Source organism: Choloepus didactylus, chromosome 9 (assembly GCF_015220235.1).
Source record: "Choloepus didactylus isolate mChoDid1 chromosome 9, mChoDid1.pri, whole genome shotgun sequence".
Classification (NCBI taxonomy): domain Eukaryota; kingdom Metazoa; phylum Chordata; class Mammalia; order Pilosa; family Megalonychidae; genus Choloepus; species Choloepus didactylus.
This window is the reverse complement of record NC_051315.1, coordinates 23,150,833-23,170,103: the sequence shown is the minus strand read 5'-3', so window position 1 is coordinate 23,170,103 and position 19,271 is coordinate 23,150,833. Positions and strand designations below refer to the sequence as shown.

At 39.4% G+C, this 19,271-nt stretch overlaps 1 protein-coding gene across 6 annotated transcripts in view; it reads left to right on the top strand.

Moving 5' to 3' along the window:
- The window catches only part of ZRANB3 (zinc finger RANBP2-type containing 3), a 362,832-nt gene that overhangs the window by 306,327 nt on the left and 37,234 nt on the right, over positions 1-19,271 (top strand). For 5 of the 6 annotated variants that reach the window (XM_037850112.1, XM_037850110.1, XM_037850111.1 and 2 more), the window contains exons 14-15: positions 1,307-1,504; positions 15,991-16,082. In XM_037850112.1, the coding sequence (XP_037706040.1) occupies positions 1,307-1,504; positions 15,991-16,082 (290 nt within the window). The remainder of the gene's footprint in view (positions 1-1,306; positions 1,505-15,990; positions 16,083-19,271) is intronic. The other variant, XM_037850113.1, reaches the window with a different exon arrangement.

The following is a 19,271-nucleotide window of genomic DNA, read 5'->3' as shown; positions in this document are numbered from 1 at the left end:
ATAATTATTAGGTTTAACTTGTTATAATTTGACATAGTGATTTCCAACCTTGATTTGGATGTACCCCAAAAGTACTGAGAAGCAGAATTAATTCTAATTCACCTAAATATTTAAACAATGCTTGCATATAATACTTTGAAGAAAGCGTGGGAATAAAAAAAATTAAAGGAGCAATGTTTGAATAGTGCAGTCCTATAAAGGTTGCTGGTCTATTATCTACTGCATTAGATAAAATTTGGTATAGTATATATCAAATGCACTATTATCATTCTGTAACACTTCTTCCTTTGCTTAGTTCTTATCTTCACATATGTAGTTTATACTTATCACCGTATAGCTCATATCTCCCAGATTTTTATCTCTCACATGAATTCCAGGCTGGATATATCCAGCAGCCTATGGAACAGTTCCACCTGGGTCTCTAATGGGGTTCTTAAGCTTAATATGTCATCATAGAATTGATTTACCACCTGCACCACCACATTCTAACACCCAAATCTCCTCCTCCATCTTCCTTACATCATGCTAAAACCTAGGCAGTGTCCTTGATTCCTCCCTCACTCACCACTTTCATCTATTGACAAGTTCTGTTGGTATAATCTCCAAAATGTATCTTTGTTCCAACCATTTTATCTTCATTGATACCGTCTTACTGAAAGCCATCATCTCTCTCCTAGACCTCATTAGCCTCTCTGTTAGTCTCCCTCCTTCTTCTCTGACCGCCCTTATAGTCCTTCTCTACACAAAAAGCCAGAGTGAGCCTTTAAAAACTTAAATCATTATTAGTCCTTTGCATAAAACCTTCTACTGTCTGCCAGGAACATTTAGTGTCTAATCCCAGAATATAGGCCCCTGAGCCAGGCTTTTGGGATTCATGAACAGCTTGCAGCTCAAACCAGCCTGGTCCTAGAGCTGTGCCCTGGTGGCTTTTGCTAATTAGTGTTCCCGTCCCCCAGCCCTTACTCATAGAAAACCTGTTATATTCTCTTTATCTGAAAAGACAGCGATTATTTGTTTACCCAGTTATTGTCTGTCTCTGCCACTTAGAATGTAATCTCTAGGAAGCAGGGACTTAACTAATCTTGTTCCTTGCTGTCTTTCCAGCACCTAGAAAGAACATAGAACCTGGCATGTAGTAAGCTCTCAATAAATAAGTTTTGAAAGAATGAGCAAACATTGTTCCTTTTTTCTTTTTATAAGACTTAGCTATGATTTTTTTTACCCTACTTTTTTTAACAAGGCTTAAAGTAAATAATGACTGCATCTAAATTTAACTATAAATTATTTGTTTGGTTTTAACAAATAGATAGCCTCAACCATACCCAGGGTAAAAACAAAAATAGGAAGGATGGTTCTCAGAAAGATACCTCCAAAGGAGTTGGAGCTAGCTTTGATTGTGAAAAACAAGCCCTTGCACAGTCAGAAGCTGAACCATTGGCTGAGAGCAAGGAAGAGCCATCAAAAATTGAAGGGGAAGATGGTCTCACACCCCAGCCACGTAATGGTAAGTCTTGTTTCCATTTCTGCAGTCTAAATAATAGCCATGTTTTTTAACACATAAGATATTTATTAGATTTGAGTTTCCTTCCTTGTTCCAGCATCCTTTTATTCCCTCGTATATTAAATATGCCAACCATTTGTACCCACATACTTGTAGACCAGATGGCTGGAGAGCTGAGTATGTCTGTTGGTGTTCAGATGTCATACACACACAAAACTGATGAGTAGCTATGTGTGCCGCCCCAGGTCTTTCACCCAGCCTCAGCCAAGCTGAGTCCATTCACACGGCCAGGATGTTGTTTTGGGGATGTCTGGGAAGTTCTTTTAGACAATATAGTAAGTTCAGCAGATTGTTAACAGCCACTTGGCAGACTGTTAATCCTTTACATATGAATTTCTTTTAATTAGTTACATTTACTTGTGATATTTTAAAATTTGGTGGAGTTTTTTTTTAAGAAAATATTTTTAAGGAACATAATTTTAAGGCTATATGAATCATGATTGCTTTTGGAGCCAACTGTGGAGTATTTTGGATTTATTTACTTGTTGGTTGATTCCATTCATTATTTATAGCTGTGGTGGTTAGCAAATACCAGCCTGTAGGTCATACATCACAGTCTTTTATGGGCCAGCTGGCAAAAGATTGTGAGTACTTTTGGATTATTTTCCTTATTACTCAGTTAGTGACCATAGTAACCCACAGACTGATGTTCTCATTATAACAAACCCAAAATTGTTGGGATGAGACTGTTAAAGTTCCCTTATACATTAGTTGCTATTAAACACTGATATAATTTGGAGTCAGATTCATAGCTTTAAAACAAAATGTTCATGTAAGAATTTCTGAGCTCAAGGCATCCTCTTTTCCTTTTCCCTCCACCTTCCTTCCCTCTAATTCCTCAAGGTTTTCCCGAACAGTAATCTTGGAATGGATCCTGTTTAGTTCTATTAATTTTAGCGGCCTTTAAGTAGACAGTACCCCCTTAGGTGGGGTATACTCTTTTGTGTCTCTAGTTTCCTTGTTCCTACTGTGAAAAAGCCCTCAGTGCTGATGAAGCTCTTGTAGGACAGCCTACGGCTCAGTGAACTGAACAGCAGACTGGGAATGAGTCTGTCCCAGAGCAGGGAAAGGGGCTTGTTATTGGCTTGTTAGTTGTAAATCAGTCCCTTGATGAAGACAAATGTTAGCTCATAAATACCTTTTGAAATCTCTAGACCTTTAGAAATTCTATTCTGCTAGTGAAATTTGTATTAGCTTCATCCACTGCCAGAATTTCCCCCTGTGCATATATCCACTTCCTTTTCTTTTTATTTTTTGACTCCACACAAGTGCTGTGTTTCACATCTCCCTGGTAATATAGATACTCGTGAGAAACAGAAAGAAGACAGAGGAGGCACTCTCTGTTACAATGCTTGTTCTACCCACACGTGCTCTCTTAGAACACCAGAGTGATATATACTAGTCTGCAAGAATTTTGTTCTAACTTGAATTCTAGGGTTTGGGATAAATGGCTGTATCCTCAAAAGATGCATCTTTAGAATCCAAACATTAAATTATACTTTATGGAAACACTAAAAGGAGAAACATGTTCCCCAAAGTAGCTACTAGCTACAAAGAATGAATATCAACTGATGTTGGAATTGTTCTCTCAGTGCTTTATTAGAGGATGACTTCTGATCTTTAAGCATTAATGCATTAACCATAGGTCTTCAATTCTAAAGACACACTGATTGTGAAGTACTCTTATTTTCTGTACTGTTAAGAAAGAAAAAAGCCCTGCCAATTAAATTATGATACAATCCTTTAACTTTGTCCAGACTGGGCCATACCTCTCTCTGTTGCTTTGACATTCCTTTCATCTATCCTGAGGGATTTGACTGTTTAGCCTGCCTCAGTTGCTTTGCTTGCCACATAACATGCAACCCTTTGCACATCACAGTAACCAAATGTAAAACACCTTCCTCCCCTTGCAGGGATCTATTCTTCTCAGGTTCCATGAAACACTCAGTTATTCCTTTGCAAGAAAATATTAAATTTTAACTATTCTTTCAGTGATACTTATTTGCTGTGTTAAGCTTTTTGGTGTATATGACATTTCATTTCAATAATTTTGAAGAAATTTTAAAGGTAATTAACCTCAACATATGTAGTTAAAACAATACATATAGAGAGAGACAGAGGAGATGGCGGCATAGAGAGGAGTGGAAGACTTAGTCCCCCCCCGGAACAATTCATAAATGACCAAAAAACTAGTAAATAACCTGGAATAACAGCGGGGAGACAGACGTGACTGTCCACTCATCATCCACCAACCTGAATTGGGAGGAATGCCCAAGATCACAGCATAAAATCTGTAAGTAAAACTGCGAACCCACGCTGAGAGCCGGACCCGAGAGCCGAGAGCCAAGAGCCCCTCCCTCACAGAAGCCGCGCGGTGCGCTCTCTCAGCCCAGCTCCAAGTGAGTTTTTAATATTAACTACTCAATACAGACAGCGAATTCTCAACAAGCAGACAGAGGCTTTTGGTGACAACTGACCTTGGGAGAATCGGGGGACATATCTGTCTCAGGATAGGGAGCCCAGAGGATTGGGTGCTATCTCTCGCTGACGGGTGAACCTGGGAGTTTTTCTGCCCCTTTCTCTCTCTGTGGAGAAAACCTCAGCTGTTCTCAGCTCACAGCGCTTTCCAGTAAAGACAGCCTCAGACATTTTAAAACCAAAACACTTGAATCAGCACAGTCACAGAAACAAAGAACTTATTGATATGCAAATGACATCTCTGGAGGGGGCATAGCTTCCCAAGAGGAAAGGGAGGGGACCAGCTCTACTGTCTGTCTTTCAGTCTTTCCGGAACCAGACCCCAAAGCCTGAGGGAGGAGAGCCACAGGCCACACCCTCTTACACAGGCAGAGACAGGCTGACAGGTGCACCTGCCGGGCAGAAAAGCACAGGTGTCTCAATCCTCTAAGAAGAGCCATCAGGGAAACCAGATACTGAAATATTACCTCTTTCTGTGACCTGAGCCTGTTCTCATGTGGGAAAACCTGATTGGGGTGGCCTAGGAGGTCAGATGCCTAGACAACAGAAAACTACAACCTACACTAAGAAAAACGAAGCTATGCCCCAGTCAAAGGAACAAACGTACACTTCACCTGAGATAGAGGAATTTAAACAACTAATGTAAAATAAATTCAAAGAGTTTAGAGAATATTTCACAAAAGAGACAGAGGCTGTAAAGAAAACACTGGGTATATATAAGGCAGAAATTGGAAGTTCAAAAAAACAACCAGTAGAATATATGGAAATGAAAGACACAATGGAAACGTACAACAGCAGATCTCAAGAGGCAGAAGAAAACACTCAAGACCTGGAGAACAAAACACCTGAAAGCCTACACACAAAGGAGCAGATGGAGGAAAGAATGAAAAAATATGAGCAACGTCTCCAGGAACTTAAACATGAAACAGTGAGGCGGGGCAAGATGGCGGACTGGTGAGCTGTATGTTTTAGTTACTCCTCCAGGAAAGTAGGTAGAAAGCCAGGAACTGCATGGACTGGACAACACAGAGCAATCTGACTTTGGGCATACTTCATACGACACTCATGAAAACGTGGAACTGCTGAGATCAGCGAAATCTGCAAGTTTTTGTGGCCAGGGGGCCCGCACCCCCTCCCTGCCAGGCTCAGTCCCATGGGAGGAGGGGCTGTCAGCTCCGGGAAGGAGAAAAGAGAACTGCAGTGGCAGCCCTTATCAGAAACTCATTCTGTTGATCCAAACTCCAACCATAGACAGTCCAGACACCAGAGAATCTGAGAGCAGCCAGCCCAGCAGAGAGGAGACAGGCATAGAAAAAAACAACACGAAAAACTCCAGAATCAAAGCGGAGGATTTTTGGAGTTCTGGTAAACATAGAAAGGGGAAGGGCAGAGCTCAGGCCCTGAGGCTCATATGCAAATCCTGAAGAAAAGCTGATCTCTCTGTTCTGTGGACCTTTCCTTAATGGCCCTAATTGCTTTGTCTCTTAGCATTTCAATAACCCATTAGATCTCTGATGAGGGCACTTTTTTTTTTTTTGTCTTTTAAATCCTTTTTTCTTTTTCTAAAACAATTACTCTAAGAAGCCCAATACAGAAAGCTTCAAAGACTTGCAATTTGGGCAGGTCAAGACAAGAGCAGAACTAAGAGAGCTCTGAGACAAAAGGCAATAATCCAGTGGCTGAGAAAATTCACTAAACACCACAACTTCCCAAGAAAAGGGGGGTGTCCGCTCACAGCCATCATCCTGGTGGACAGGAAACACTCCTGCCGGTCGCCAGCCCCATAGCCCAGAGCTGCCCCAGACAACCCAGTGTGACGGAAGTGCTTCAAATAACAGGCACAAACCACAAAACTGGGTGTGGTCATTAGCCTTCCCTGCAACCTCAGCTGATTGTCCCAGAGTTGGGAACGTGGAGCAGTGTGAATTAACAAAGCCCCATTCAGCCATCATTTCGGCAGACTGGGAGCCTCCCTACACAGCCCAGCAGCCCAGAACTGCCCTGGAGGGACGGCACTCACCTGTGACATAGCACAGTCATCCCTCAACAGAGGACCGGGGGTGCACAGCCTGGAAGAGGGGCCCACTTGCAAGTCTCAGGAGTCAAACGCCAATACCAAGGACTTGTGGGTCAGTGGCAGAGACAAACTGTGGCAGGACTGAACTGAAGGATTAGACTATTGCAGCAGATTTAAAACTCTAGGATCACCAGGGAGATTTGATTGTTAGAGCCACCCCCCCTCCCTGACTGCCCAGAAACACGCCCCATATACAGGGCGGGTAACACCAACTACACACGCAAGCGTGGTACACCAATTGGACCCCACAAGACTCACTCCCCCACTCACCAAAAAGGCTAAGCAGGGGAGAACTGGCTTGTGGAGAACAGGTGGCTCGTGGACGCCACCTGCTGGTTAGTTAGAGAAAGTGTACTCCACGAAGCTATAGATCTGATAAATTAGAGATAAGGACTTCAATTGGTCTACAAATCCTAAAAGAACCCTATCAAGTTCAGCAAATGCCACGAGGCCAAAAACAACAGAAAATTATAAAGCATATGAAAAAACCAGACGATATGGATAACCCAAGCCCAAACACCCAAATCAAAAGAACAGAAGAGACACAGCACCTAGAGCAGCTACTCAAAGAACTAAAGATGAACAATGAGACCATAGTACGGGATACAAAGGATATCAAGAAGACCCTAGAAGAGCATAAAGAAGACATTGCAAGACTAAATAAAAAAGTGGATGATCTTATGGAAATTAAAGAAACTGTTGACCAAATTAAAAAGATTCTGGACACTCATAGTACAAGACTAGAGGAAGTTGAACAACGAATCAGTGACCTGGAAGATGACAGAATGGAAAATGAAAGCATAAAAGAAAGAATGCGGAAAAAAATTGAAAAAATCGAAACGGACCGCAGGGATATGACAGATAATATAAAACGTCCAAATATAAGACTCATTGGTGTTCCAGAAGGGGAAGAAAAGGGTAAAGGTCTAGGAAGAGTATTCAAAGAAATTGTTGGGGAAAACTTCCCAAATCTTCTAAACAACATAAATACACAAATCATAAATGCTCAGCGAACTCCAAATAGAATAAAACCGAATAAACCCACTCCGAGACATATTCTGATCACACTGTCGAACACAGAAGAGAAGGAGCAAGTTCTGAAAGCAGCAAGAGAAAAGCAATTCACCACATACAAAGGAAACAGCATAAGACTAAGTAGTGACTACTCAGCAGCCACCACGGACGCAAGAAGGCAGTGGCACGATTTATTTAAAATTCTGAGTGAGAAAAATTTCCAACCAAGAATACTTTATCCAGCAAAGCTCTCCTTCAAATTTGAGGGAGAGCTTAAATTTTTCACAGACAAACAAATGCTGAGAGAATTTGCTAACAAGAGACCTGCCCTACTGGAGATACTCAAGGGAGCCCTACAGACAGAGAAACAAAGAAAGGACAGAGAGACTTGGAGAAAGGTTCAGTACTAAAGAGATTCGGTATGGGTACAATAAAGGATATTAATAGAGAGAGGGGAAAAATATGACAAACATAAACCAAAGGATAAGATGGCTGATCCAAGAAATGACTTCACGGTTATAACGTTGAATGTAAATGGATTAAACTCCCCAAGTAAAAGATATACATTCGCAGAATGGATAAAAAGAGATGAACCATCAATATGTTGCATACAAGAGACTCATCTTAGACACAGGGACACAAAGAAACTGAAAGTGAAAGGATGGAAAAAATATTTCATGCAAGCTGTAGCCAAAAGAAAGCAGGTGTAGCAATATTAATCTCAGATAAAATAGACTTTAAATGCAGGGATGTTTTGAGAGACAAAGAAGGCCACTACATACTAAGAAAAGGGGCAATTCAGCAAGAAGAAATAACAATCGTAAATGTCTATGCACCCCATCAAGGTGCCACAAAATACATGAGAGAAACACTGGCAAAACTAAAGGAAGCAATTGATGTTTCCACAATAATTGTGGGAGACTTCAACACATCACTCTCTCCTATAGATAGATCAACCAGACAGAAGACCAATAAGGAAATTGAAAACCTAAACAATCTGATAAATGAATTAGATTTAACAGACATATACAGGACTTTACATCCCAAATCACCAGGATACACATACTTTTCTAGTGCTCACAGAACTTTCTCCAGAATAGATCATATGCTAGGACATAAAACAAGCCTCAATAAATTTAAAAAGATTGAAATTATTCAAAGCACATTCTCTGACCACAATGGAATACAATTAGAAGTCAATAACCATCAGAGACTTAGAAAATTCACAAATACCTGGAGGTTAAACAACACACTCCTAAACAATCAGTGGGTTAACGAAGAAATAGCAAGAGAAATTGCTAAATATATAGAGACGAATGAAAATGAGAACACAACATACCAAAACCTATGGGATGCAGCAAAAGCAGTGCTAAGGGGGAAATTTATAGCACTAAACGCATATATTAAAAAGGAAGAAAGAGCCAAAATCAAAGAACTAATGGATCAACTGAAGAAGCTAGAAAATGAACAGCAAACCAATCCTAAACCAAGTACAAGAAAAGAAATAACAAGGATTAAAGCAGAAATAAATGACATAGAGAACAGAAAAACTATAGAGAGGATAAATATCACCAAAAGTTGGTTCTTTGAGAAGATCAACAAGATTGACAAGCCCCTAGCTAGACTGACAAAATCAAAAAGAGAGAAGACCCATATAAACAAAATAATGAATGAAAAAGGTGACATAACTGCAGATCCTGAAGAAATTAAAAAAAAATTTAAGAGGATACTATGAACAACTGTATGGCAACAAACTGGATAATGTAGAGGAAATGGACAATTTCCTGGAAACATATGAACAACCTAGACTGACCAGAGAAGAAATAGAAGACCTCAATCAACCCATCACAAGCAAAGAGATCCAATCAGTCATCAAAAATCTTCCCACAAATAAATGCCCAGGGCCAGATGGCTTCACAGGGGAATTCTACCAAACTTTCCAGAAAGAACTGACACCAATCTTACTCAAAATCTTTCAAAACATTGAAGAAAATGGAACACCACCTAACTCATTTTATGAAGCTAACATCAATCGAATACCAAAACCAGGCAAAGATGCTACAAAAAAGGAAAACTACTGGCCAATCTCCCTAATGAATATAGATACAAAAATCCTCAACAAAATACTTGCAAATCGAATCCAAAGACACATTAAAAAAATCATACACCATGACCAAGTGGGGTTCATTCCAGGCATGCAAGGATGGTTCAACATAAGAAAATCAATCAATGTATTACAACACATTAACAAGTCAAAAGGGAAAAATCAAATGATCATCTCAATAGATGCTGAAAAAGCATTTGACAAAATCCAACATCCATTTTTGATAAAAACACTTCAAAAGGTAGGAATTGAAGGAAACTTCCTCAATATGATAAAGAGCATATATGAAAAACCCACAGCCAGCATAGTACTCAATGGTGAGAGACTGAAAGCCTTCCCTCTAAGATCAGGAACAAGACAAGGATGCCCGCTGTCACCACTGTTATTCAACATTGTGCTGGAAGTGCTAGCCAGGGCAATCCGGCAAGACAAAGAAATAAAAGGCATCCAAACTGGAAAAGAAGAAGTAAAACTGTCATTGTTTGCAGATGATATGATCTTATATCTAGAAAACCCTGAGAAATCGACGATACAGCTACTAGAGCTAATAAACAAATTTAGCAAAGTAGCGGGATACAAGATTAATGCACATAAGTCAGTAATGTTTCTATATGCTAGAAATGAACAAACAGAAGAGACACTCAAGAAAAAGATACCATTTTCAATAGCAACTAAAAAAATCAAGTACCTAGGAATAAACTTAACCAAAGATGTAAAAGACCTATACAAAGAAAACTACATAACTCTACTAAAAGAAATAGAAGGGGACCTTAAAAGATGGAAAAATATTCCATGTTCATGGATAGGAAGGCTAAATGTAATTAAGATGTCAATTCTACCCTAACTCATCTACAGATTCAATGCAATCCCAATCAAAATTCCAGCAACCTACTTTGCAGACTTGGAAAAGCTAGTTATCAAATTTATTTGGAAAGGGAAGATGCCTCGAATTGCTAAAGACACTCTAAAAAAGAAAAACGAAGTTGGAAGACTTACACTCCCTGACTTTGAAGCTTATTATAAAGCCACAGTTGCCAAAACAGCATGGTACTGGCACAAAGATAGACATATAGATCAGTGGAATCGAATTGAGAATTCAGAGATAGACCCTCAGATCTATGGCCGACTGATCTTTGATAAGGCACCCAAAGTCACTGAACTGAGTCATAATGGTCTTTTCAACAAATGGGGCTGGGAGAGTTGGATATCCATATCCAAAAGAATGAAAGAGGACCTGTACCTCACACCCTACACAAAAATTAACTCCAAATGGACAAAAGAACTCAATATAAAAGAAAGTAACATAAAACTCCTAGAAGATAATGTAGGAAAACATCTTCAAGACCTTGTATTAGGTGGCCACTTCCTAGACTTTACACCCAAAGCACAAGCAACAAAAGAAAAAATAGACAAATGGGAACTCCTGAAGCTTAGAAGTTTCTGCACCTCAAAGGAATTTCTCAAAAAGTTAAAGAGGCCGCCAACTCAATGGGCAAAAGTTTTTGGAAACCATGTATCTGACAAAAGACTGATATCTTGCATATATAAAGAAATCCTACAACTCAATGACAATAGTACAGACAGCCCAATTATAAAATGGGCAAAAGATATGAAAAGACAGTTCTCTGAAGAGGAAATACAAATGGCCAAGAAACACATGAAAAAATGTTCAGCTTCACTAGCTATTACAGAGATGCAAATTAAGACCACAATGAGATACCATCTAACACCGATTAGAATGGCTGCCATTAAAGAAACAGGAAACTACAAATGCTGGAGGGGATGTGGAGAAATTGGAACTCTTATTCATTGTTGGTGGGACTGTATAATGGTTCAGCCACTCTGGAAGTCAGTCTGGCACTTCCTTGGAAAACTAGATATAGAGTTACCATTCGATCCAGCGATTGCACTTCTCGGCATATACCCGGAAGGTCGGAAAGCAGTGACACGAACAGATATCTGCACGCCAATGTTTATAGCAGCATTATTCACAATTGCCAAGAGATGGAAACAACCCAAATGTCCTTCAACAGATGAGTGGATAAATAAAATGTGGTATATACACACGATGGAATACTACACTGCAGTAAGAAGGAACGATCTCGTGAAACATATGACAACATGGATGAACCTTGAAGACATAATGCTGAGCGAAATAAGCCAGGCACAAAAAGAGAAATATTATATGCTACCACTAATGTGAACTTTGAAAAATGTAAAACAAATGGTTTATAATGTAGAATGTAGGGGAACTAGCAATAGAGAGCAATTAAGGAACGGGGAACAATAATCCAAGAAGAACAGATAAGCTATTTAACGTTCTGGGGATGCCCAGGAATGACTATGGTCTGTTAATTTCTGATGGATATAGTAGGAACAAGTTCACAGAAATGTTGCTATATTAGGTAACTTTCTTGGGGTAAAGTAGGAACATGTTGGAAGTTAAGCAGTTATGTTAGGTTAGTTGTCTTTTTCTTACTCCCTTGTTACAGTCTCTTTGTAATGTTCTTTTATTGTATGTTTGTTTTCTTTTTAACTTTTTTTTCATACAGTTGATTTAAATAAGAAGGGAAAGTTAAAAAAAAAAAAAAGAAAAACAAGGAAAAAAATATGTAGTGCCCCCTTGAGGAGCCTGTGGAGAATGCAGGGGTATTGGCCTACCCAACCTCGATGGTTGCTAACATGACCACAGACATAGGGGACTGGTGGTTTGATGGGTTGAGCCCTCTACCATAGGTTTTACCCTTGGGAAGACGATTGCTGCAAAGGAGAGGCTAGGCCTCCCTATAATTGTGCCTAAGAGCCTCCTCCCGAATGCCTCTTTGTTGCTCAGATGTGGCCCTCTCTCTCTAGCTAAGCCAACTTGAAAGGTGAAATCACTGCCCTCCCCCCTATGTGGGATCAGACACCCAGGGGAGTGAATCTCCCTGGCAGCGTGGAATATGACTCCCAGGGAGGAATGTAGACCTGGCATCGTGGGATGGAGAACATCTTCTTGACCAAAAGGGGGATGTGAAAGGAAATGAAATAAGCTTCAGTGGCAGAGAGATTCCAAAAGGAGCCGAGAGGTCACTCTGGTGGGCACTCTTACGCACACTTTAGACAACCCTTTTTAGGTTCTAAAGAATTGGGGTAGCTGGTGGTGGATACCTGAAACTATCAAACTACAGCCCAGAACCCGTGAATCTTGAAGACAGTTGTATAAAAATGTAGCTTATGAGGGGTGACAATGGGATTGGGAAAGCCATAAGGACCACACTCCACTTTGTCTAGTTTATGGATCAATGAGTAGAAAAATAGGGGAAGGAAACAAACAGACAAAGGTACCCAGTGTTCTTTTTTACTTCAATTGCTCGTTTTCACTTTAATTATTATTCTTGTTATTTTTGTGTGTGTGCTAATGAAGGTGTCAGGGATTGGTTTAGGTGATGAATGTACAACTATGTAATGGTACTGTGAACAATCGAATGTACAATTTGTTTTGTATGACTGCATGGTATGTGAATATATCTCAGTAAAGTGAAGATTAAAAAAAAAAAAAAAACATGAAACAAAGTACAACAGTCTACGTATAATTGGTGTCCCAGAAGGAGAAGAGAAGGGAAAAGGGGCAGAGGCAATAATAGAGGAAATAATCAATGAAAATTTCCCATCTCTTATGAAAGACATAAAATTACAGATCCAAGAAGCACAGCGTACTCCAAACAGAATAGATCTGAATAGGCCTGTGCCAAGACAGTTAATAATCAGAATATCAGATGTCAAAGACAAAGAGAGACTCCTGAAAGCAGCAAGAGAAAAGCAATCCATCACATACAAAGGAAGCTTAATAAGACTATGTGCAGATCTCTCAGCAGAAACCATGGACGAAAGAAGGAAGTGATGTGATATATTTAAGATACTGAAAGAGAAAAACTGCCAACCAAGAATCCTATATCCAGCAAAGCTGTCCTTCAAATATGAGGGAGGGCTCAAAATATTTTCTGAGAAGCAGACAATAAGAGACTTTGTGAACAAGACACCCACCCTACAGGAAATACTAAAGGGAACACTGCAGAGTGATAGGAGAAGACGTGAGTGCGTGGTTTGGAACACAATTTTGGGAGATGGTAGCACAGCAATGTAAGTACACTGAACAAAGATAGCTATGTATATGTTTGAGAGAGGAAGATTGGGAGCATGTGAGACACCACAAGAAAGGAGGAAAGATAAAGACTGGGACTGTCTAACTTGGTGAAATCTAGAGTGTTCAACAATTGTGATAAAATGTACAAATGTGTTCTTTTACAAGGGAGAACAAGCAAATGTCAACCTTGCAAGGTGTTAAAAATGGGGAGGCATTGGGAGAGGGATGCAATCAATGTAAACTAGAGACTGTAGCTAACACAATCATTGTATTATGCTTCCTTTAATGTAACAAAGGCAATATACCAAGGTAAATGCAGATGGGGGGGATAGGGAAGGCGTGTTGGACACTTGACATTGGTGGTGTTGTCTGACTCTTTACCCTACTTCGATTTGGGGTTGCTTTTCTTTTTGCTACTTCCTGGCTGTCATTTTTTTCCTCTTTCTTTTCCCTCTCTACCTTCTTTGACTCTCCCTCCTGCCTTGTGGAAGAAATGTAGATGCCCTTATAAAGATAGTGTTGAACACATAAATATGTGACCATACAGAGAACCATCGATTGTTTACTTATGATGGAATGTATAGAGTGTGAACAAAACCATCTTAAAAAAAAAAGAAATGGGTTGATGTCAAAACCTCAAGGGCAATATACTGAGTGAAATAAGCCAGACATAGAAGGACAAATACTGCAGGGTCTCACTGATAAGAACTAACTATAATATGTAAACTCACAGACATGAAATATACGGTACCAAGATATAGGACGAGGCTTAAGAATGGGGAGTGGTTGCTTAGTATGAGCACAGTGTTCAACTAGGATGAACTTAAATGTTTGGAAATGAACAGAGGTGTCGGTAGCAAGATGTGAGAATAACTAACAGTGCTGAATGGCACGTGAATGAGGTGGAAACAGGAAGCTTAGAGTCATATATGTCACCAGAAGGAAAGTTGGAGGTCAAAAGATGGGAATGTATAAAACTGAATCCTGTGGTGGGCAATGTCCATGATTAACTGTACAAATATTAGAAAACTCTTCCATGAACCAGAACAAATGTATGACAATACAACTAGAAGTTTATAATAGAGGGGCATATAGGGAAGAAATATATACCTATTGCAAACTATATACTACAGTTTGTAGTGTTTCAACATTCTTTCATAAACGGTAACAAATATACTATACCAACAGTACGAGTCAACAATTGAGGGGAGTTGGTTAGGGATATAGGAGGATTCAAGTTTCCTTTTCTTTTTCTTTTTTTTTTTTTTTCCATCTTTCACTTTATTTCTTGTCTGGAGTAATGAAAAGGTTCTAAAAATTGAACAAAAATTAAGTGTGGTGATGGATGCACAGGTGTATGAGGGTACCAGGGGCAACTGATTGTGCACTTTGGATCTTTGGATAATTGTATGATATCTGAACAATCCCAATTAAAAAAAAAAAAAAAAAAACAATACATATACCTCAAGTGCAGTATTGAAGTGATGACAGTGTAACAGCTATGACTAAGCCCATGCATGCTAAAGCAATGACAGCTACTTCAAACCTGCCACCTGGCCAGCGGTGATTATAAGATGTCATGATTATTGGCTGTGAGATATGCCAGTTTCAGAGATGTTAAAGGGAAAAACTTTAAACATAAACTGTTAAAGTGAAAAAAAATGTGCATTTTTGGATTTATGAAATACAGGAATAATCCACAAACCAAGTTTGTGAAGTGGCCAATGCCTTGGCCAGAAAAATAATAATGATGCTATTGTCAAGTAGAATAGCAAACAAGCCATAGATTTCTAGAGCTGGGAAAGTACTTTCAAAGATCACTAAAGAACTATTGCAGAGGTTAAAAGCACAGGCTCTGAAGCTAGATTACTGGGTTTACATCCTCTTACTAGCATGTGATCTTGGGAAAGATAATGTGCCTCAGTTTCCTCATCTGTAAAACACACTACTTATTCTGAGAGTTGCTTAAAATCTGGGCGAGTCAATGTATGTTAATATGTTAACAGTACCTGGCATATTTTAAGTACTCAATAAGTGTTAACTGTAATTATTATTTGGACCTGGGTTCAGTCTAACCCTATTTCTCCTAAAGAGTACTGTATATTACACAGTGGGAATTGAGAAAGGAGTTAAATAAAAAGAGGTTATCAGAAAAGAAGCTGGTCCACTCACCTCCTTTTGTGAATGTGAGGCAACAAGCTGTACATTTAAGTGGCTTTCCAACATAGCTGTATTTCTGCTGATAATCAAAACAGTGCCCATTCAGTTTCAACTTAAAGCCACTCTAGGAAAAGGGATAGATTCTAGACTCTTTCAAGACCAATAACAATTCTTGCTATCGGGCAATTCTCCCTAATGCCTAATGCATGTCTCTTCAACTAATTCTGAGTCTGTTTATCATGTTGGGTCATTAGCAAAAATGAAAAGCAACTAGCTACCATATAAGCTGATATGCTGTTAGATGGCTTACCATAGTAATTTTATTTCAAGCCCAGTCACATGTTCTTTGTCAAATATATTGATTCTTGTGATATAGTGATTTTGTTATGCTAACCAGCCAATGATTAAAATAAGCTATTTTGGACAGAAGGTAGATAAGCCTTCAAGTTCTCTTTTGTCTCCTTTATTAGAAGAGTTGAAGAGTTCCGACACTTTGCCAGTGTATGATATCTTAATGTTCTGTGCAAGTAAGAATACTGACCGGATTCATCTCTATACTAAGGTAAGCATGCAGATCCTGTAGGTTGAAATATATAAAAGGCTTCCATTTTTCATGTTTCAATGGAGATATTTAATTTTATTAACGATGAGATAGATATCTAGTTTTTTCCTCCATTGAAAGCTAACTCTCAGATTCCCATGTGAAATCTAAAGCCAGTGAGACTGCTTAGTAGTTAAGAACATAGGTTTCAGGGCTAGACCATCTCAGTTCAAATCTTTCTGTTACCAACTGTGTAATCTTGGGCACATTACTTAACTGCTCTGTGCCTCATTTTCCTCAGCTGTAAAATGTGGAGAAGAGTTGTTGCAAGAATAGAATGAGCTAATTCGTGAAAAGCACTTAGCATGATGCTACCCATAGTAAACCCACAATGAATGTCAGCTCCTGGGCTGGCAGTTAGCAGTAGCGGCAGCCCTACAGAAGCCTGGTCCTGCCTGTCCCTGGAAGTGAACTAGGAAGCATTAGACATATGACTGCTCGCACTCCTGCCACAGCCTAGAGGTTAGCAGTGCTCAAACTTTTTACTCTTGGGACCCCTTTGCACTCTTAAAAATTATTGAGGACCCCCACAGAGCTTTTGTTTATGTGGGTTATAGCTACTGATATTTACTGTATTCAGAGTTAAAATAGAAACTCTAGAAATTACTCATTTATTGATTCTTTTGAAAAATAATAAACCCATTATATATTTATGTACATAGCATATTTTTATGAAAAATAATTATATTTTCTAAATATTTAGTGAGAAGAATGGCATTGTTTTACATTTTTCACAGTAAATCTTAATAGAAGACAGCTGAATTCTCATATCTGCTTCTGCATCCAATTTGTTGTCCTATCAGACATCATGTGTCTTCTGGAAAACTTCACTATACACTCGAGAAAGAATGAGAGTGAAGTAGGCAAATCATGTCTTAATATTATTAAAAAAACACTTTTGACCTTTTGGACCCTCTGAGGATCATACAGGAATCTTTGGACCTTCAGGGACCATATAGGAATCTTTGACCTAGGTAACTAGTTTGAGTATTTGAGGAAAACTTTGCTGAGATTATGAATATTTTTGTTTGGCCTAAAATTTCAAATTTCTAATCTTTAGAGATGTAATAAAATAATATTCATTAACTGTTTAAACTTATAGGCCATCTAGTTATTGAGCGAATGTGTTTTTTTTTTTATTCAGTTTTATTGAAATATATTCACATACCATAGTCATCCATGGTATACAATCAACTGTTCACAGTACGATCATATAGTTATGCATTCATCACCACAATCTATTTCTGAACATTTTCCTTACATCAGAAAGAATCAGAATAAGAATAAAAAATAAAAGTAAAAAAAGAACACCCAGACCATCCCCCCTCATCCCACCCTATTTGTCATTTAGTTTTTGTCCCCATTTTTCTACTCATCCATACACTAGATAAAGGGGGTGTGATCCACAAGGTTTTCACAATCACACTGTCACCCCTTGTAATCTACATTATTATACAATCATCTTCAGGAGTCCAGACTATTGGGTTGGACTTTGGTAGTTCTAGGTATTTACTTCTAGCTATTCCAATACATTAAAACCTAATAGGGAAACAACTACAAAAAACCAGAAACAACTAGTAAATAATCCAGAATAACTGCGGGGGGACAAACGAGACCATCCACTCATCATACACCAACCTGAATTGGGAGGAATGCCCAAGAACACAGCATAAAATCTGTAAGTAAAACCTGCGGATCCAAGTCATGAGACCCCCTCCCCATAGCCCGAGCTGCAAAGCCTCGTGGTGCCAGAGAGAAGCTCTCTCCCAGCAAGCGAATATAGCTCAGCTGAGCTCCAACTGGGGTTTTAAGTAGCGAGTGTGAACTGCTCACTACAGGTACGCATCCCCAAAAAACACACAGAGGCTTTGGGTGACTACTGACCTTGGAGAGCCAGAGGGTCGCCTTGGACTGGGTCTGAAGGGGACTATCTGTTTCTTTTTCGGCTCAGTGGAGAAAGCCCCAGTCATTTTCAGTTTTCAGGGCTGTGACTCTGGGAAGGGTGGAGACAGCACAAGCAGAGAGTGAGACCATTGAAATGCTAATGACCTCCACCTGAGGGGTCTGTCTTCTCTAGGAGGAAAGGGGTGGGGCCCTTTCCATTCAGAACCAGACCCCAGAGCCTGGGGGAACATGGCCATACCTCCTCACACCAGTCAAGAATTATAGGCTAACAGGCATCACCTGCTGGGCAGAAAAGCACAGTGACTTGAGGCATCACAGGGTGGAGCAATTTTCTAAGACACCCTCAGGGAAACCAGATACTGAATATTTCTTCCCTCTGGGACCTGAGCCTGTTCTGGTCTGGGAAAACCTGATTTGGATAACCAAGGAAACCATGCCTAGACAACAGAAAATTGCAACCTACACTAAGAAAAACAAAGTTATGGCCCAGTCAAAGGAACAAACGTACACTTCAACTGAGATACAGGAATTTAAACTAATGCTAAATCAAATAAAAAAGTTTAGAGAAGATATTGGAAAAGAGATAGAGGCTGTAAAGGAAGCACTGGACATGTATACGGCAGAAATCAAAAGTTCAAAAAAACAACTAGTAGAATCTGTGGAAATGAAAGGCACAACACGAGATGAAAGACACAAGGAAACATACAACAGCAGATCTCAAGAGGCAGAAGAAAACACTCAGGAACTGGAGAACAAAACACCTGAAAGCCTACACGCAAAGGAGCAGATGGAGAAAAGAATGAAAAAATATGAGCAACGTCTCCAGGAACTCAAGGATGAAACAAAGTACAATAATGTACGTATCATTGGTGTCCCAGAAGGAGAAGAGAAGGGAAAAGGGGCAGAAGCAATAATAGAGGAAATAATTAATGAAAATTTCCCATCTCTTATGAAAGACATAAAAGTACAGATCCAAGAAGCTCAGCGTACTCCAAACAGAAGAGATATGAATAGGCCTACGCCAAGACACTTAATAATCAGATTATCAAATGTCAAAGACAAAGAGAGACTCCTGAAAGCAGCAAGAGAAAAGCGATCCATTACATACAAAGGAAGCTTCATAAGACTATGTGCGGATCTCTCAGCAGAAACCATGGAGGCAAGAAGGAAGTGGTGTGATATATTTAAGATACTGAAAGAGAAAAACCGCCAACCAAGAATCCTGTATCCAGCAAAGCTGTCCTT